The sequence below is a fragment of the Gekko japonicus genome, unplaced genomic scaffold, assembly GCF_001447785.1.
Source record: "Gekko japonicus isolate JY-2015 unplaced genomic scaffold, Gekko_japonicus_V1.1 scaffold1245, whole genome shotgun sequence".
Taxonomy (NCBI): domain Eukaryota; kingdom Metazoa; phylum Chordata; class Lepidosauria; order Squamata; family Gekkonidae; genus Gekko; species Gekko japonicus.
Genome location: NW_015165861.1, coordinates 229,679 through 250,421, shown reverse-complemented (window position 1 = coordinate 250,421; position 20,743 = coordinate 229,679). Strand labels below are relative to the sequence as shown.

The 20,743-nt window shown below is 46.4% G+C and overlaps 1 protein-coding gene across 1 annotated transcript in view; it reads left to right on the top strand.

The window, feature by feature from the left end:
- The first annotated feature begins 10,980 nt into the window (after positions 1–10,980).
- SLC17A6 (solute carrier family 17 (vesicular glutamate transporter), member 6) overlaps positions 10,981–20,743 on the top strand; it is a 75,127-nt gene continuing 65,364 nt past the window's right edge. Inside the window, exons 1-3 of the mRNA XM_015411226.1 lie at positions 10,981–11,073; positions 14,138–14,393; positions 16,248–16,366. Of these exons, the coding sequence (XP_015266712.1) occupies positions 10,988–11,073; positions 14,138–14,393; positions 16,248–16,366 (461 nt within the window). The 5' untranslated portion in view covers positions 10,981–10,987. The remainder of the gene's footprint in view (positions 11,074–14,137; positions 14,394–16,247; positions 16,367–20,743) is intronic.

The window sequence follows — 20,743 nt, the reverse complement described above, 5'->3', positions numbered from 1 at the left end:
TTCTATGAATACTATTTCTCCAAAGAAAAATGTGCACTAGCATTGACCCATTAAGCCATACACCACTAACAGAGGGTTATTTTAAGATAGGGCATGCTTGAAAGACTTCTGAAAAATGGTTTCCAGCCTGCTGACTGGACATCAAAAGTAAGCTTTCCTTGTACTGGATTCAATTAAAAAGTTTGATATAATAAAAACTGAGTGCAGGAAACCCTACACGGGGCTCCATAGGACATATTTAAAAACTCTGTGATTTCTGTAGTTATTCGTTTCCTCAATTCAATTAGGGATGGGCACAACCTGGGAAAATGTGGTTCAGTTCATGTTATGTGGCATGTGCTGTTCATGAACCATGGACCACCATGAACTTTTTTGTGCTAGATGAAACGGTTCAGTTTGTGAAGTTCATGATGTAGTAGAATGCCGCCCTGGCATGCTAGAGACACCAAATTCTTGAAAGATCTCCAGCTCACTCTCCTCTACATGCCCTACATGTTTGGTGAAGATTGGATTTAAGGGGTCTGAGTTACAGCCCCCCAAAAGAAGATGCCCCCATCCTCCATTGTTTCCAAAGCACTAAGGTCAAACAAAAGAATATATCAGTAGAAACTGAAGGGGAGGGCAGTTTTGCAAGCCCAGCAGAACCAGTGCCACTGTGGCACTGCAAACCCAACAGGACTAATGTCAAGCCAGGAAAGTTCTTTTGGGGGAAATGTCAGACACAGGTTCAAAAGTGTACAGAATGGATCCTCTGCGAGCTACACACACCAAACACACAGGGAACCTCATCCTGCCACCCACTCCTCTACAATATCTCCAAGATGGGGGCAGATTACATTTATGGGGTCCGGATTATTGACACCCCCCCCATAAGAGGTCTCTTCAGTGCTTTCTCTGGAAAAGACAGCTGCAGTTGCAGGAGTCTATGGAACGGCTCAGGAACAAGCCAGTGACACCAAACTCACAGACCCCCTCCAGACAGACACTGGAAATAAGGCAAGCATCCCCCCTATGCTCACAGCCCTCCTCCAAGTCTCCAAAGGCAAGTTCCAAAGGACAGAAAGGCAGACATCCCCAGAGTTTCAACAAGGGCTCTCCAAAGTTATGCCCCAACAACTTGGGGCGCACTCCAGCCCCACCAGACCAGTGGAAATCAGAGTTCTCCGTTTCAAGTGATCAGTGATTCAATGACAGAAAGGCAGACAGGACAAGAGACTTCCGACAGAGGCTCCCCAAAGTTTCCCCATGACAGCTTGGTGGACAAGGCACCCCAGCCCCACCAGACCAGTGGAAATCAGAGTTTTCTATTTAAAGTGATCATGAGGTAGGAGTTGTGTTATGAGGTAGATATGGTTGCTTCATGTGGTAGGTGTTGGGTGAGGGAGCCCACCTCCACCTGGACTCTCCTCCCACACAAGCACCAAGGGTGCAACCTGCAGGCCAGATCCCCCAGCGAGGAGGAGAAATGGGGGAACATGCAGGGGGGACAACAAAAGGCCTGGAACTTACCCTGTGAGGTTCAGAGAGGGGTAGCTCAGCAGGGGGAGGCTGACCTTCAGGAACGTCAACCTGTCCACTCTGTCTGGGTCCAGGTGGGAGTGGTGGGGACTGAGAATGTCTCCCTAGTGGGAGAACACCCATTCACTCTGGACACTGGTGGGAGGGCAGAAGAGGAAACTCATGGCCATGCAAGAGAGGTTGGGCCAGATGACAGCCTTGCTCCAGGGGATTGGGAGAGGCAGGCTCAGGGGACTTGGTGAGGTACTCCACCATCACCTCTGCCAAATCCTCCACCATTGCACGCCTGGTATCCCCGCTGCTGCTGACCTCTCAGTTCACCACTTACAACCTGTAGCAAGGCTTCTCCCTGGTTGGGCTCTTTGAGGCACAGGTGCCGGGCCGTGGCTCCACCTCCTCCTCCCCTCCAGCTTCTTTCGCCCGCTGTTCCCTCTGGCCACATCTGCTGGTCTGTAGCCTTGGCACTTCTTTCATGCTTCCACTGCATGAGCTCTGCATTCCAGAAAGTAATGCTCCCTTTTATCCGGGGGTCACAGATACAGGCCAGCCTGCATTCCCCTTCCTTGCAGAGAGGATGCATTCTGGTGGCGATGCCAACCCACAACCTTTCTGTCAAGTCTGTGACCTGTGGGATAATAAGTATCTCCTCCGGGCCCGGCTGCAGAGGCCAGCACCTGGTTCAGTCCTCAGATCTGGGGGGTGATTGGCCCCAGGCTGGCTATATGAGTGCAGAACACACCAGTGGTGTCATGGTGCCCTTAAGCATCACCACTGTGGAGCAGTGCAGGGAACAAAAGACACACACCATTTGGCAGAGGGTCAGCCAGTCATTGGTGCTGATGTTGAGCTTCTCTTCCCTGTGCAAGATGGTCAGGGAGGAGATGGCATCCTGCACCACGCTCTTCTGCTCCACCAAATACACAATCATGATGTAGGTGGAGTGCCAGTGGGTGGGTAGGTCCAGGATGAGTTGGGTGCTCAGGCTCCTCCCCCTCCCTCTGCCTCTGCCTCTCACACAGCAGATGGGCAAACATGATGCTACGCAAGAAGTGGGTGGCCAGGCACCGGCAGGTCTCCAGCAAGGCCCGCATCTCAAGGGTGGTAGCACCCCAGGTGGCCCTTACAGTGCTCCCCAGCCCCAGAGCATCCTACACCACCAGATGAAGTGTGTGCACAAGGCAGATGATGTCCTTGAGGTGTGCAGCCTTCATGGCTGCCAACATGTTAGCTTTGGTATCCATGACCATGTAGCCATGGATGATGTTGCCACCACCCACCCAATCCCTCAGGCTACTCTGCATCACAGTGGTGATGTTTTGCACCATGTGGTTTGCATCCATCCCCTGTGCATGGAGCAGAACCACTTTGTAGCCCAGTGGCAGGACTGTCCCCTCCTGGGGCCTGGGCTATGCCCCAACAGTCCACACAGGCAGGTTCTCTGGTTGCCATCAGTGGGTGGTAAGGGAGAGCTAGCCATGCTGCTGGCTGCTTCTGAGGTCTGCCATGGAGTGCATAGTTTTGCCTTGCGCTCCAGAGAGGTCACTCTTGAGCATCGCCACTGTGGAGCGGTGCATGTTGGGCAAGACTCTTTGGTTCATGGTCCTTTGTGAGAGGACAGAGTACCAGGCAGCCAGGTGCTGCAGCAGCTGGTGAAAGGCTATGTCCTCCAAGAGGGATACGGTTTGGCCATCCACAGCAATCATCTCACTGATGAGAATGACTGTTTCCCAGCCCCTCCACGTAGCCCTTCTGGATGGCACTGTTGGCATCCCCACGGGAATGACTTTGAGGGTGGCCTGCCTTGATGTCCAGCCACCCACGGCACCCTGACTATGGGGAGACTTTCTTGGAGGGGCCTCCTGCTCCCCCTCTGCTCCTCCCTGCTGAGAGGGAGTGGGCATCTTCTCCTTCCCACTGGTCCGCACATTTTCCTCTGGTGGCAACATACTGTGGAGAATGGAGGAGGACAAGTGTTGCGGGTTTCTGCTCCTCTGGTTTTCTGCTCTTCACGAGAAACAGCTGAGTGCCTGGGAGCTCCTGAATGCTCAGCTGTTTAGTTTAAACTACCAGAGCTTTCTGCTTCCTGTGGTTTTTAAATTTAAATAGCCCTGCTTTCTGCTCCCCACAGCTTTTTGTGGGAAGCAGAAATCAGGGTTTAAATGGCTGGGAGCCTTGTAAGGCCTGCTTTTAGCTCCCTGCAGATTTTCACGGGGAGAAGGAATCAGGGTTTAAATGGCCCTGATTTCTGCTCCCCATGAAAAGCCATGGGGAGCAGAAAGCAGGGTTTAAGTGGAAGGGGTGAAGTCTCTTCCCACAGCCACAGCCAGCAGAAAGGAAAGGCTAAAGTCCCTCCCCAGGTGATCTCCCCCCCCAACACCTTTCTACTGGTGGCAGCTTGCCATGGCCAGCAGAAAGAAAAGGCTTCCTGGGGGATCTTCACTCCCACCTGCCAGCAGAAAGGAAGGGAGGAAGTCTCTTCCCAGGAGGACTTGACCCCCACCTTTTTGCTGGCTGTGGGGAAGTGCCTTCCAGGGGGTCTTTCACCACCTCCCTTCTGGAGGGAAAGCTGCAGCCAGCAGAAAGTAGGATGTGAAATGCCCCCTGGGAAGCACTTCACCTCCATATTTAACCCTGTTGTTTCTCTCTCCCCCCCCACTTTGAAACTGTTAGGTTTAAATGGCTCTCAGCGATTTAAAGCCTATCAATCTGCTCTCATTCACTTTGAGGGGGAAGCAGAACCAGAGGGTTTAAATGGCTCAGAGCCATTTACATTTTCGCAGGGGGGAGAAAGCAGGGGATTAAACTTTAATGATTCACAAACCTATACAAATGGTTTAGTTCATAAACTGGCATATCCATTAGGCTTGGTTCATGGTTCAGCCATGAACCATGAACCAAACTGCAAAAAATGCAGTTCATGCCCATCCCCAGCTAGGGGTGAGCTCCTGTGGGCTGGCAGGATGGGTTTAGTGGCTAGGGGTTGGGGCCTGTGGTACAGGGGATGGAGGACTTCTCCCCCACCTCCCGATGAGCATCCTTTGCACCCACTTTGGCACAGAGGGGTTGTTTCACAATGAGGAGAGGTGGGAGGGTATAAAATGTGGACCCTCAGTTGAGGAACCTACTAGCTAAGCCCCTCTGCTTGTGTGAGCAGAAATACAGGATGGCTCAGAGGCCTGAGTCTACCTGGCACCAAAACCCCAGCAGAGGAGAGGAGTCCACAGTCATGAGGGAATTTCGTTTTGCTAGTTTGCTTTTAAGAATTTCCCCGCCTCTCTCTGTAACAGTGAACAGCTGAGAGAAAAGAGGATGCAGAGCTGAGATTGTATATACAACTTTCTGATCCCGTAGAGCAGAATGGGAATTCTGTTATTGGCAGCCAGCAGTTCCTATTGGTGTTTCCAAGGCTGGAGAATTTGCCACCACCACCCCGCCCATCTTGGAGTTTTGTAAACAGTTTAATTGAGTCGAGACATTGTGTCTGGAAAAAGTAATCATTAATGAACTGTCACAAACAGCACCAAAGTTTATGAAATGTTTGTGCTGGGTGCCCTTCCATGAACTGCCCCAAATTTGTAATGAACTTTAGTTTGTAAGTCAGTTCATGCCCATCTCTAGATTCTATGCCTGTCTGTTCTGACTCACCTGACTCACCATGAAGGGCACGGCCCAGGTGTTTCAAGTGGATGCTGACCTTGCAATGGAAAAGCAAGGTGTGCGGGTAGTGGGGTCTGTTGTTTTGCCCCACCAGGTATGGCGCAATGGGGAGAACCCCGCTAGGCATAAAGCCACCTGCCAGTTGAAGAAGGTCATGGGTGGTGGTGAAGTCCCAGGACCCGATAGGGCTACCAGGGTGCACCTATCAAACAAGGGCAATGGGTTCATTTTTCTGGACTTGGGTAGCCTTTGGCTTTTGGTGGGGAGCAAAGACCAAAGCAGAGGCTTGGTCTTGGCTGTGGCAGGTTGATGCAGGCAAGAAACCGGAACCAGTGAGCACCTTATGGCATTTCCCCCATTAGAGAACAGGGGGACATCAGGAACTGCCTTCGGATTTCTAAGGTCCAGGGTGGGGAATGGTGATCCCCTCCTCTGGGAACCTCTTAGGGTATGCTCCTCTCTGCAAGTTGGATGGCTTCAGGGGTAGGGGCTCCTAGGTGGCCACCAGTTTGCTGGGCTGCTGGTCAGGAGCCAGACCGATGGCTCTGGACTGAAGCTGGGTGACCCGCCCGAGAAAAGGCAAGGAGGTTAGTCAGGGGAGTGACACCTGCCTTGCCTGTTCCGTGCTTGCTTAGCTGGTCCCTTGCCGCAATGTTGTGTTAAATAGTTAATAAAGTGGCCCTTGTTTACTTCCAAACTGTTGTCTGTCTGTTATTCCGTGGGGGGGGGGCAATGAGAATTCGATGAGTGCCTTAGGCAACCTCATGAAGCTCTTGAAGTGTACCACTTAAAATCCCAAGCCATTGAAAATATCATTTTAGCTTATCTTTGGCGCTTTCAGCTCCATCTCTCCACATGCTAAATTAGTTCAAACACAGAGAACTTGACAACTCATTGCTTCATAACTTGAGAGACGAATATGGGAACTCTGTCATTTGGAAAAATATAGTGTTTGTGGTGATCATCTGATAGCAAAATTCTTCCTTGGTGTTTGATTTCTGAGGGATGCTTTAAATATACACAGAATGGTGTGATAGTTCTAATGTAAGACTAGAATCTGGGATTCAAGGTGTGAATCCCCATTCTACTATAGAAACTCATTGGGCCAGTCACTCTCAGCCTTACCTATCTCATTGGGTGGTTGTGATGTTAAAATGGAGGAGGGGGGAGAAATGCTTTAAGCTGCTTTTGGGTCCCCATTGTCCATGTCTCTACATCACAGAAACAAAGTGGCATACATAGGCATTGACAAAGACAAGACCCTATATCCTGCAGTTGGGAAGTCTGTTTTTGGACCCAAATGACTTCTCACACCCTCAATGACACTCCAAGCACATCTCCCTTCTGGATTCTTTCTTCACTACTTCAAATTTTGCACAGTAGGATCAGGTGACATATGGAATTTTCTTTCTGCTCTTTTAATTTGTTCCATCTTTTCCCCTCAACCTTCCTTTCCAAGCCCAGCTTCCCTATTCCTCAAATCAACCCTCACCCTCTGCAGGCACACAGAAGCTCATACCTTGAATAAAACTTTGTTGGTCTTAAAGGTGCCACTGGACTCAAATGTTGTTCTTCCTCTTTGAAGGAAACCTTGATCCTTGCTCACTCCACCACTACTTACCCTCTGGAGATACTACACTCATAACAAACACTGGGGATGGATTCCAACTCTGAGACTAGCCCAAGGGAAGACAAATCTAGCATAAATTGGATGACTTACTAGGAACATTGAGTGCCTGTTCTTCAAGTACTTGTATAATTTTATATCTGCCCAGTCACTCAAAGCTAAACCTTACCCCCAAAGTATCTTGCATTGCCTTCTCAAACTGTGTGGTTTTCCCTCACTTTTCTCCCTGTTATTTTTGCATGCTCAATAAAGGTTAAAAGCCAATTACTGCCTCCCTCCTTCTGCTCCCACAATTTCACCGAAGACATTGTTCTGCTTAGGACTGTGCCATAGAATCCAAGACATAGATTTGCGAATTTGTTTGTTTACTCTCTGGAACAGAGAAGGATCCCCCATCTTATCACTAGCTGGGGGGGGAAGTCTCACCCTGCATTTCTGCATCTTAGTCTGTTGTTAGAGCTGGAGCAAGCCTCTAGTATACAGCAACTCTACACCTAACTATAGAACTATCAATTTGACCTACAGAGAAATTACTTGATCTGTTGGTGTATCAAACAGTACATTTTTTTAAAAAAGCAAATAAACTCAATTGGTGAAGTTGTCCCTGAAATCTCATAGCAGAGGAAATCCTTCTTTACACCAGGAATTTTGTTGATTCTGGAGCCAGAATATCCTACGTTCATCTGATATTCACCTGAAAAGTAGGATGCCACGTACAGGACAAACTGCAGAGCTTTGTTACCTCCGTCTTGTCTCTCCATCACCATATCATCCTGCAGTATCTCATGGGCTTCCTTGGGAATGGCATTCTTACTGGCTGCTTTTGAGGCAGATTTGTTCACTTCCAACCAATACCTGAAACTATGGCAGTTAGAGCATAATTCTGCATAGTGATCCAGAACTCTAGCTGCAGTAGAGAACACTGAGTCACTCCTGCATACACATAACCAGGCAGTGACTCTAAAAGGATACCACACTGTGTGGAACATACGTGTTTCATTAAAATACTCTGCATTTTCAACCACGACACATGGATGGTCTTTAAAAAAAAACCCCAAAGTATTCCAATAGCATCGGCTACACGCGTAGATATTAAACAGGTGAAGGTTTCCCTAGCATGGAGATAAAGTGATAGGAAAAGATTCAAGCACTTAATTTCTGCATGTTAGGCTTCTATGACAGAACAGGAGCAAGGCTAGCAAGAGACTTGGCAACACTAGTAATCATTCTGATTGTGAATGGCTAGAAATGCATAATGTCCATTCCCACTGTTGATTTCCTCCTCTCATCTAAAGTCAGAGTGTTAAGAAAGCTCTTTGGAGCAGGGACCTGTCTCTACTCATATTCCTGTGTAAAATTCCTGTGATGGAGTAATATAAATAATGAACAATTAAAATTACAATATAGGCATGATACTGCTTTCATTTAGTAGAACGGCAGCATTAGTGGTGGTAGAAAGTGCCGTCAAATCACACCTGACATATGATGACCCCTGTAGGATTTTTAATGGAACGGACTAACAGAGGTGGGTTTCTTTGGTGGTCTCCCATTCAAATACTAACCAGGGCTGACCTTGCTTAGCTTTTGAGATACGATGAGACTGGGCTTGCCTGGACCATCCCCATCAGGGTGCAGCATTAATAGTGCATCCCTAACTAAGGTTATACCCATCTAAGCCTGTTGACTTCAATGGACTTAGAAGGGAGTATTCTGTTTAGGATTACACTATATGTCTAGTAAAATATTGCTTCCAATTAATCAAGCAACGCACACACACACAAAAATACCAGTACTTATAAAAACTGCAGGTAGCAGGCACAACTTAGAAGGGGCATTCTCACCTTTATACCCCACAGGAAAGTGTTCCTCTTCTAAAAGGATGCTTACGGTGATGTGTGTATGTGTCATCTTCAGAACTATAGTTTTATTCATATGCAAATGTATGCTGATGTATTCAATGAAAATTATATGCAGAAACTGATAAATGTTTCTGTAACTGAGTGTAAATGACTGGCAGCCCTAAAATTTTGTCAGAGGCTATGTATAACTCATTTAATCAAAATTACTCACTGGCCCTTTCCACATTCGGAAAAACTTTTCTTAAAGTATCATAAACAATGAATTAATATGAAGCAAGAAAATATGTTAAGATATTGAATTCTGTGGAAGAATAAAGACAGTCTTAAGTTTTTAAAACCATTAAGCCATAGTGTATAACATGTTATAATTTACAACCATATGCTATTAGATACATATGTTACCTTCATATATTAATGTCATCATAATAGAATTCATTCTTGAGAAAAGAACAACCTGTCCACTAATGGCCAGTAAAACATAATACCATGATAATAATTAATTATAAAACATCATTGGCCTTCCACCAGAGGGCATCCTCAGTAAAATATTTAAATCACACGGACAATGGTGTATTTATAAGGTAGCAACAGGGGCACACTGTTTAGCAAGTAATTATGTTGGTGGACCCCATATTTATGCTTTGCATAAAATTATCAATATTTAATGTATAATATTTATATTTAACAATATATAGTTACCTTTTCAGGAAATTATAATGAATTATCCAAATAATAATGAATTATAACAATGTCATCAAAATAACCGATACACCATCACATGTTTGATTAGACTGTTGGAGTATATGCATTCTTACTACTCTATGGATAATCAGTTCCCTTACACCTTCCATCTCACTAAAGTTCTGGAACAGCCATCAAAGTCTTCCTACCATAAAATGAATAAGTTCCAAACGACACATATGAAAACTACAATTTGAGTATATTGTTATGAACAGGAAAATATTAATGTTAGGTAACCATATCTATTAAGGAAACAGATATGGATAAAATAGCCCATTTTAGAACTTACTTCACATGATTAATATTTAATCATATTTCCCATTCATATCAGACAGGTTCAGATTGATACAAATAATGTAATCTGAGATATAAATCTATCCAGCACTACCCATCTATCTCTTACAGCTTTCACTAAAGTTCTGGTCGTGCTGTCCTGTTTGTCTACAAGCCCGGTTTAGCTGTTTTTGAAGAGATTGCATCTCTCCTTTGCAGGAAATATTCTGGGGTGGGGGGGTTATACTGCAGCAATCGCTCCTGGTATGCTCTATGGTGCTTGCACTGCACAACTGGGTCAGCCTATGCGTCAGGAAAGAGGGACAGACGTGGAAATCCGAAAGTTAATTGTCAGCGTCTTGTAAATCCCCGTTTTCTTTGAGACGTGCACTGCTCTCTGGAAAACCTGGAGAGGGACCTTGACACGGCTCCTGTTTGGTTTCCATGGCATCCGTTCTTCATTGACTTCATTGTAATGAGTCCGCCCAATTCCCCTAGAACGTTGATGATAGAGAAAAATCTTCCGATTGAGCTTTCCGTGGTGCTGAGAAAACCCGAGCGCATGTCGTGTTCATGAGATGCTGTCCATGGTCCTGAAATCCCTTTGGAGCGCACGGAAGTGATAGGGGTGGTGGACGGGAGCCGCCAAGACGCGCGGCGTATTGACCTCCAAGTCTTCTTTACATTACTCTTTCAAGCACTGGAACGAGTGGCTGATGAGTTGGACTCTAGTAATGGTAGCTCTGTCCCTGCGCCAGAGCTTGCAAAACAATCAGCAAGGGATTCACTTAAACTGGTTGGAGGTGGGCAGTGGGAAGGTTTGCAGGCATCCTCTTTTGAAAGCTACTCTGCCTGACGGCTCTCTTCATATCCCAAGCGCAGGAAAACAATCGGGAGAAAACCGGGATTTTATTTAATACCTTGGACTTTCATTCAAGACTGCTGCCTTGTTCAAGCTAGTCATGACACCTTTTGGTAGTGGACCTTGCACTCCTAAGAAGACGGTCTAGTTGAGTCTCCTCTCCTATTAGGAAATCCGTGGGCTGCATGTAGACGTTGAATTGCCTCTTTCTGGCTCTCTCTCTCTTTCTCTTCCCCTCTCTCACAGTCACATACACAGAGCCTCTCTCTGTGTGTCTCCCTCCCCCTCTGTCTCTCTCTCTCTAGCATACACTCTCATCTCTTTATCTGGATACACACCAATAGCCATTTTACGGGTGAAAGTTAGAGATTAAACCAATATGAGCCATCATCGCTGTTTGTAAGAGTGCTCGAGTTAACCAAGCAAACGCCAGTTCAAACCTTTACAGAAATGGAGTCGGTAAAACAAAGGATTCTGACCCCTGGCAAGGAGGGGCTGAAAAATTTTGCTGGGAAATCACTTGGTCAACTCTACAGGTAAGGAAGAAGTTCTCTTGGGCAGGAACGTATTACTGGGAATAATGTGGAGCTAAGAGGACTGGTCACTTCTGATAAGATAATAATTATATACATTTGGCTTAGTGAGAGATTAAAATCTATTTATAAATATTTCTTGTGCTCTTTGGATTTTGCTAACTGTAACTGAAATGAAATGCCACCGAAGTGGTTAGGATATTTAAAGATTAAATATCCCTACCTACACACATTTGTTTTGAAGGAGGAGCTATTGGTTTTAATATATTTGGCTTGCAAAGACTGTACTTAGATCACAGTCTTACCTATCACACCGGTACTGGGTGCTTTGCTCATTAATTTAGTCCTATGTAATTTGGATTTCAAATACTTCCTTGTTTTTGAAAAAAATATATTTTATTTTGTTTGGTTGTAACTTCGCAATGTATTTATAGGAAAGTTTCCTCTCCTCCCCCCCCCCCAACAAAAATATGGTTTATTATTTGGAATAACCATTCCCTTGTGTAATCGCCATTCAGATTAAGAAAAACATGGAGATGCATAATTGATAATCCAATGACTTCTCTCTGGAACACACAAACAGTGTAGACCAAGAGAAAGAGTTACATTAAATGTATCCTCCTGTTGAATAACATGTAAAACTACATTACAGCCTCAAAATAAGAGGTCTCTAATCCTCAAAAAACTCTAAACTTGAGTAGCCATCTGTAGACGATGCCAACAGAACTGAAAAGTACTGCAATCCAAAACGAAAGTCGTCGGTAAACCAAACAATTGTATCTTAGAAGGCGGTGGAAAAGTAAAAATCATCATTTCAACAGTTTCACAAAGCTTCTTTTAAAACAATCGTCATTTCCCTCCTATGCTCAACCAGAGTGGCAGATTCTTTTAGTACCTGCCCGGGAAGGTCACCTTTTAATGAAATCTACCAATGCGGCAGTCCTTTCGGAAGCCATGCTGTACAGCTGAAAACTTTACGGTATGCCTCCCCTTTTGTAATGTTTAGGAAATGAAAACGATACTGGTTGAGAACTCCAAAGCTATGCATCGATATCTGTTTGAATGGAACTAGACTGGCTCTTAAAAAAGAAAAAACCCTACCAACCCACGTATTTATCATGCCCACCCCACGCAAAGGCTGCTTCGAATTACTGAGAGAAAACAAATATTAAATATAATGAACGCAAACGGCTGGGCTTTAAAGTTTCATTTTTAAAAGAACGTTTCATTAGGAATGCTCCATTTCTAGGAATGTTCGATTTTGCAAGAGCTGTAGAAATGAAATGATCGTAAGGAAAGCAGATTCTATTTTTTCCCTCTCTTGATATCAATTTGATATCAGATATTACCTTTTCATCCTCCCACCTTTCTTTGGTCGATGCTCAAAATAAGCAGTAGTGACTATTGAGGAAAGGTTTCGCTGTATCATTGAAATAAACACATACAATCTTATATGATTGTCTATTGTCTCGGATGCTTCCTTGGACCAGCATGGAACGTGACTAGTTAGGATGCAAGTGCTATGTTCTTTTAGGCATAAATCCAATCCATATTTTAAAGGGAGGGGGAGTCTCATGAGTGATTTCATGGGGGAAATAATCTGCACCCTTGAATTAGCTAATACGCCGCCACTGGATGGAAGATTCTCGTGGTATAGAGAATAGTATTAAACGAACCTCTGAAGATAGGCTTGATCCCGAAAAACACTTGATCCTAATCCCAGACACAAGCATGTCTGTTTCCAGTGTCCTTTTCTGCATTGAGTTAACGTCTATGCTGTACAAGATGGCTCAAGTAAGGGAGGGAGGATTCCTAGCAATGAGACCCTAAGTATAAAACTATAGCATGAAGGAATGTTTGGGAGAACTCTGTCTCCCGGGCCCTCCGAGTACTCCTGGCACAAGAATCAGCGCAAATTAAAGGAAGGTTCAGTTCACAGTATGAATGTAGCAAAGCAACTGTTGGTGCAATGCAAAGCCGTATAAGTTTCTGTTAATATTCGCAGAATGCTAAAACCGTAATCGGTTTGATATTTATGTATTTTTGCTTAATACACAATCTGAGCCTAATCTCAACATAAAGAGAATGAAGGCCGTTCAGTATCCTTGGGGGCTTTGAAGACATACCAGATTGCATGGTATGAAAGACATGAACTTGCCAAGTCGTTGGTGTGTAGCTGAAATCTGTTTGCTGGAAACGTGCGAGACAGCCATTTTGTGCTCTGAAATAAAGGCAGACACCGGCCAGTCTTTGCCAGTCGCTGTTCTTTCCCTCTCGACTTGCCACACCGGGATGCAGCAGGGCTTGCACGTTTCCCCCTAGTGTTGGCCATTAATTATAAGTCAGTTAAGCCCATTCCTCAAAGCAGTGTTTTTAGTTTCCAAGATCATCCTGTTCTTCTCTGAGCTATCCAACATGGCGTCTCTGCAGTAGTAGTTGGACGTGATGCAGGGGTAGTTCCTATATATTTAAGCAGATGCACAAAGAATGGAAAGAACATTTGGCTGGCCTGAGTGACACGTATGTGAATCCCATGCAGATATTGAGTCCAGGGCCGGCACCAGCTTATTTTGCACCCTAGGCGGGGATCCCTTCTGGCACCCCCCACCCACCGGCGCGCCCACCAATTTTCAAAAATAAATGTATTTTAGGAAGAATGAAAAACACAAATAATCAAGAAACTCCCAGAGTACGGAGCCGGGTGCAGTTTGGTGCCCCTAAGGGCCGGCCTGCTCTAGGCGATCGCCTAGTCCGCCTAGTGAGTGAGCCGGCCCTGATTGATTCCTATAAACGTTTAGACCTCCTGCGTGTCTAGGTCACATTGTAATGCCAGCAGCCCTTCGTTGTTATCTCAGGGATCTGCACTCTGAACATGCTCAGAAGCCTTGACCTTGAAGATATATGTTCCAAGACCTGGTTCCAACCAAGCACGGATTCAACATTTTTTAAAGCAGAATATGCACATGACAAATTTGAGGGGGGAGGGGAAATGAAGGGGAACAGACAGTAAGCTGACTGCTCCTTTCCTTGGAGTCCTTTGACTGACTTGTCCTTTTTGAACGGGCAGAGTCCTAGAGAGGAAGCAGAAGACTGGAGACAACATCGAGTTGACGGAAGATGGGAAACCTTTGGAGGCGCCCGAGAAGAAAGCACCAGTGTGCGATTGCACCTGCTTCGGGCTCCCGCGGAGATACATCATTGCCATCATGAGTGGACTGGGCTTCTGTATCTCTTTTGGAATCCGCTGCAACCTGGGAGTAGCCATCGTAGACATGGTGAATAACAGCACTATACACCGAGGAGGGAAAATCATCATCAAAGAGGTGAGACGCCCTGGGACAATCGTCCTCCGCGCCAGACCCGTCAGTCCAATCAGCAGCGTGACTTCCACATGCCCTTCAGATTGCCCAGAAATCCGCAGTCCAGCTATTACCTGCGTGTTGGGGGGTTGGCTCCAGATCTGAGGAAAGTTCAGTTATCATTATTGGGCTTTCGTCAGAGTAAAACCAGTTGTTATTAAGAGAAACTGTTAAAATATGTATGCCCACTTTTCTTTCTCCTCCTTCATCCTCCTTTCCCAGTTGTGTCGCCTCTTTCTTTCCTTATTTACCTGCTCAGATACAGTGCGGTTGCTTTCGGTACCAGTAAATCAAAGTGAACACTCTCCTCGCCTGACCCCAGATTCCCCTCCCAATTTAATTTAAAGCCCTCTTCAAACCAGTGGGGCTTACACCCCGCCCTCGAACCATTTTCCTCACCGGATGTTCCATGTATTTCAAGTGAACCCCCCTATCCGTAGCTGTCCCTAGCAGGATCCCTAGATGGATTTAAGTCTAGTCATTCAAGGGACCCAAGAGACGTCGGTTAGGATCGACGTGCTCGCCTATCCTCCCATTGGCTCTGACGAACAAGTCGCTCCATGCACCCAGCCCTGAGCGCAGGTTCTACTTGGCCACGTCTGCACCCAGCTCTTGGCAAAACTGTCGGGGCCGGAGGCGTATATTTTCTCACTGTAAATAGCTATGGTAGATAAAAATATGCGTTATATTAATAACATGACACCAAGTAGCAAAATACCGAAAAGGATCGAGCAGCTGCTGTTAGGCTGTGTTTGGAATTAACCAGACACAATTTAGGTGGGAGGTTCTATGCTGATTTTTGAAAGCGGCTCCATTAAAAAAAAAAAATTAAGAAAGAGGTAGGCGCTGGGGGGGGGGGGGAGGGAGACAGGGAGAAAATGCGCGTGGGCGTGTGCGCGTGACAGGGGAGGGGGAGAGAAGAATAGCTGGAAGTAGGTCACAAGGAAACTAAGTAGATCTACAGCAACTCCCCAAATAGACAAAAAAAGAAAAGAAAAAGGTGGGGCTGAGAAGAGAAGAGCAGCTGGGTATGGAGACGGATTGGTATACAGTGTTGAAATACGGATTCTCAGACCAAGGCTTTAAAAAAAGATTTAAAATATTGAGGAGAAAAACCCTTTGATTTACCGTATCATAGTCAATAGAGAACATGAAATAGTTCACATTTTTTTTCTTTAAAAATTTCATTTAAAAAGGAGTCAAACTAAAATCGAGGGGGGGGGCATCATCAAGGAAACTACACTCCAGAATCGCGTGCGGTAACGGGGGGGGGGAGGAGAGAGAGAGAGTCGGCTCGAATCACGTCTTCGCCTAGCGTCCTCTTCCTTGAGCCAGCCTTCTCTAAAATGCGGGTGACAAAAAGAAATGTTTTTGGTCAGCCTAGTCGAGATTGGGCGTGGGCGACAGAAGGAAGCCCTCCTCCTCCTCCTCTTCATTCTGGACTAATGGAGTCCCCACAGACCCGTTCAGATCCATTCATTATTCTTTCTCTTTTTTTAAAAAAATAGAGTAACTTTTATTAAGAAAACAGCCATTCAGAACGCACTGGTTACCTCCCCTCCCCCAGCCCTTACCATCGCCTCCATCCCCAACTGTGCTCGATTTATGCTGCAGCCTATCTATTGCTTTAAACGGGGGAGGGGGGGTCAGTATTGATTGGATTTAGCTGGATTTTTGTGGCTGAGAGCCGACAGGTAGTCTCTGTACTCTAATCCCCCCCACAGCCTTTCGCCTGGTCTTTAAAAATTGCTTTGATCCGCCCTGATGACAACCCCACCTTCTTTCTCTTCTTTTCCCATTGCCTGGCCCCTTTCGAAGCAAGCGAAGTTTAACTGGGATCCGGAGACCGTCGGCATGATCCATGGCTCCTTTTTCTGGGGCTACATAATCACGCAGATCCCCGGGGGTTACATTGCATCCCGTCTGGCAGCTAACAGGTAATGGCAACCTAACCTCTCTCCTAGGCGTGCGCTGCAAGTCAACCAAGAGGGGGAAGCGCCTGCTCCGTGTTTTGGGGGCGGACTCGTGTTTCTAAACAGTCTGCAGCAGAAGCAGACATAACAAGAGCGGGAGCAGAGCCACGCAACCTGCTGGGGTTGGCTCAGGGCCTCTTTCCTCCCAGGACAGCTGGTTGCTGTATCCAGGTTCGGGATCGCTTGGTGAGCGAGCCAGGCTAGCTAGACTATTTGGCCTCGGAGCGCGGGGAAGGGCCAGATCAGGGCACACAAACGCGTGGGTTGTGACCGTAGGAATCCTTACCGGTCAAGGACTGACCACAACAATGCCACTTGCTTCCGGATAAATATGCATGGGATCCTTTGGCTTGAAAGCACGGTAACAATGCAAATTGCATCCGCAGCGAATGGGAAAGCAGCCCCGCCACACGTGTGCGTGGGTGGTGTATGCGAGCGCACGGATCATGCTGCTTTGGCTTTACCAGCCAATCGTTGCAGGTGGCGCCACAGAATGTTTGGGTTACACTTGCACCGCAGAGACTTTTCACAGCCGAACAGAAGGCACCGCGGCTGACAGCTCCAGAGAAGACTTCGACTAGCGTTCCTGAAATTCGAGTTGGATTCTTTTCTTTCCCCTCCCCCTCCTAATTTAAAGGCTTTGCCGTGCAGTCCTTGGCAGAGTTGCATTCTTCTACGTCTATTGAAGTCAAGGGCAGTGTTCCCTCTAAGCTGAGTTAGTGTGAGCTAGCTCACAGGTTTTTAGCCTCCAGCTCACAGATTTTTGTCTTAGCTCAGGAAGGACGGCTCCAGAGCAAACTAATTTATGCAGTAGTCAAATCGTCTGCTCACAACTTTAATGCCAGTAGCTCACAAAGTAGCATTTTTGCTCACAAGGCTCTGCAGCTCAGAGGGAACATTGGTCAAGGGGCTTAGAATAGGGTGACTGTTTAGGGTCGCGCTGTTGGTATTTGACAGTTCGATCCTAAACGGAGTCTACACCCTAATCCAGTCAGTCAATTGATTTAGAAGGGCATAACCGTTTAGTATTGCACCAAAAGTCAACTTCTCAAAGGAAGCGACTCCTCGCATCCCATTCTCAACATGAGACTTTGGAGGTCAGTTTCATTTTAGACTAGACTTCCTTTTGACTGTTGTTTGTTTTTTTAGCGTCACAGAGAAAACCCTTCGAAATCCACCTAGGAGAGTCAAACATTTCAGCTTCCGTGGGGTGACTATCATGTTGGCCAGCGCTGCTAAAGCTATTTCTACGGCTAAATTAATAATAATAATAGAAGATATCCCTTAGATCAAATCTAAAGCGTTTCTCTCAGAACATCACCCTCTCATTGCTCTGTAATTCTTTATTCTTAATTATATGGTTATCCAGATATTATTAGGATGATTTTCATGGATGAAGCCCGGGTGAAAACATCAGCGAACTGTTGATTGGACATTCACTCTGAATGGGAGCGCATTCATGTATTTGCTTGACTAGCTGGCCTGTTGGGCGCTCTGTTGCTACTGGCTCCATATAGTGGAGCCATATATACTGGCTCTGTTCCTACTGGCTCCCCCGCCCCCCACTTTCTGCCCCAGTTATTCTAGTAGGTCTTTCTTAAAGGGCTGATCCAATCATTGATTCAGAGTTGAGTAAGTTATAATTAATTATTTTTTCCCGTTCTTAACAAAGAGACTATATATCTCGGAGATCTAAAGTGGCTATTAATGGATCCGAATAGACTGAATGAGCTGCCCTCTGTACGAAACGGAGAAAAGAAAAAAAAATGGTTTCCAAGAGCTTTTGCACAATGAAAAGGAAGTGCAGATGGCGCAGGGTCTTAAGGCTCCGTTTCTATGGTGTCTGGCAAGGAGGTTTCAGGCACCCAGGGGGTGATTCTACCTGTTAATTAGATCCTCGGAGCTTTCCGACCGCACGAGGCATTCAGCGCCACACTCAGTCGCTCGAAGGGGCCGGGAAAAGGTCCAGTGATGCCGCTTTGGAGAGCAGAGCCGAGCTAGGCGCAGCTGGGTGTTTGGAGCACTTCACAGGCTCTGGAGCGGCTGGAGAGTGGCGCGTGCTAAAGAACAAAGTCGCCTCGCCGGGCCCTCGAGAGCGCCATTCAAGGGAAACCAGTCCGTAACCGCATAGAGCTCCGGTTGTCAGCTGATTCAGGCGCTGTTGGCTCCGGTACCATAAAAATGTCTTATCGTGAGGCGGCGAGAAGAAACTGTAGCCTCCATTGTGCAGAGTAAATTGATGTAGTAGAGCAACAGTTGAGTTGCTTGCAGCACCCCACCAGCTTTAAGAACCAAGGAAGGTGGTTGATCTACAGATTCCTTCCATACCTCCCCCTCCCTCCGGGAGTAAATTCACCAACCCTGTATCCACACCTCACGCGTTCAGTACACAGGACTTTCTTAAATATTTCTATGAGCCTGTCCTATGAGAAAATGTGTCACCCTCTATTGGAATGGGAGGAAACAATCACGTTTCCTCTTGGAGGGATTTGCTAGTGGTAGCACCCCTTCCTCCGGTACAAATGATCAGAGGCCACTGTGGATGTGTGTGCTGCTGGGACCCTCCTATTCCCATTCTAAACAACAGAGTCCGAGGAATAAATGTTCTGTTTTCTCCCGCAGGGATTTCCCCCTCCTGCTTCATATACGTGAAGGACTTTTCCCATTAACTTGAGTTGAACATAACAACAACAACAACAATAGTGAATGGAAGGAACATAAGAGGAGCGGTGTTGAATCAGGCCATAGAATCCACAATCCTGTTTCCTATGATGACCAACTAGATGGTTCAAGAAGGCCAATAAGCAGGCAGGGAGGTCAAAGCCCCTAGTGTACAGCCTGCCTCCAGCAAATATACTGCCTCTGAATAAGGAGTTTCCGTTTAGCCACGATGATTAATAGCTATCGCTGCCCTTGCTGTTCTTGTTCAGTCGCACAGTCGAGTCCGACTCTTCGAGACCCCATGGACCATATCACGCCAGGCCCTACTGTCTTCCTCCGGAGTTTGATCAATTATCTTCCACTAAATGCATCTTTTGGGGCCATCTAAACTAGTGCCCCCCTCACTATGTCGTGTGGAAATGCGTCCCATACGTTGATTGTGCATCCCGTGATCGGCGGTAAAGAGTAAAAATGGGAGTCGGAATGGGTTCTCAGTCTAGCTAAGGAACTGGAATAGGCGGGGCTTCTGCTTTCTATGCAGGTCTATAGGATCCACCGAGAGCAACAGACTGAAACTGGGCGCAAGAGCGAGCCAAACGGAAGGTGCCCGTAGGAAGAAAGGGCGGGGGGGGGGCAGGGGGTTTCCTGGATTCCAGACTTTGGAGGGTGCTTGGCTGTACGACGGCGGCAAGAAATTGCCCAACCTGCAACATTGCCGAAATTACAAAGGCTCTCGACACTAATCGGGGCTTTAAGCTCCAATTGCAGCGATTTTCCTACAATGGCACCTCTTTAGACAAGAGAAAGGGCAAGAAAGCGCCAGTTAATACTTAATTCAGGCTCCCGCCAGCGAACCCTTTTCACAACCCCATTGCATCTCGTCTTAAATGGAAAACAATGATTATGCTTTTACTGAATCCAATTCGATTTAGCTGGTTCTTTAAAGGCACCAACGATGTCGCCTGCCTTCTCTGGTGCAGTCATTTTCCCCCAGCGGCTCTGCCCGCTCTGCCAAGGTTACGTCTACTAGAAAGCCCTGCGATCACTGCCAGAGGGCGGTTGTTATTTTTCAATGAGCAGTAGGCGGTGCGTGTGCCCAGGGGGACCACATGAAAATGACAGGAGGCGGACCATGTTGGGAAGGGGAGTCTTATTTTCATCCCCTATCTCAAAAAACCCCTTAGTTCTTGCTAGTAGCCGTCCTTAAGTCCGTCAACCCTTTCACTGGATTGATTGTTTTGCTTTTTAACGATTTAATCGATAACCCACCTGATTAAATTAGATAACAATTAGAGTTCAAGATTTCAGAGGCCACAAAGGGTTGCATCGGTGTTTAGTTCTTGTGGCTCTATCTTACACACCCAGGGAAATGCTGATTGCCACTTTGGAGTCAGGAAGCAATTTTTCTCCAGGCCAGGTTGGCCAGGGATCCTGGAGTTTTCTTGTCATCTTCTGGGCATGGAAGAGGGGTCACTGGGTGTGTGTGTGGGGAGCTGTGAATTTCCTGCATTGTGCAGGGGGTTGGACTAGATGACCCTGGAGGGATCCAACTCTTTGATTCTATGATTCTAAGTAAAAAGAGAAAATAATCTGAAAGCATCTGTCCAAATCTAGACATCATATACATAAATCAAGAAAAGGACACCCATTGCTTGGCCCAGGTTGTCAATGCTGTACAGT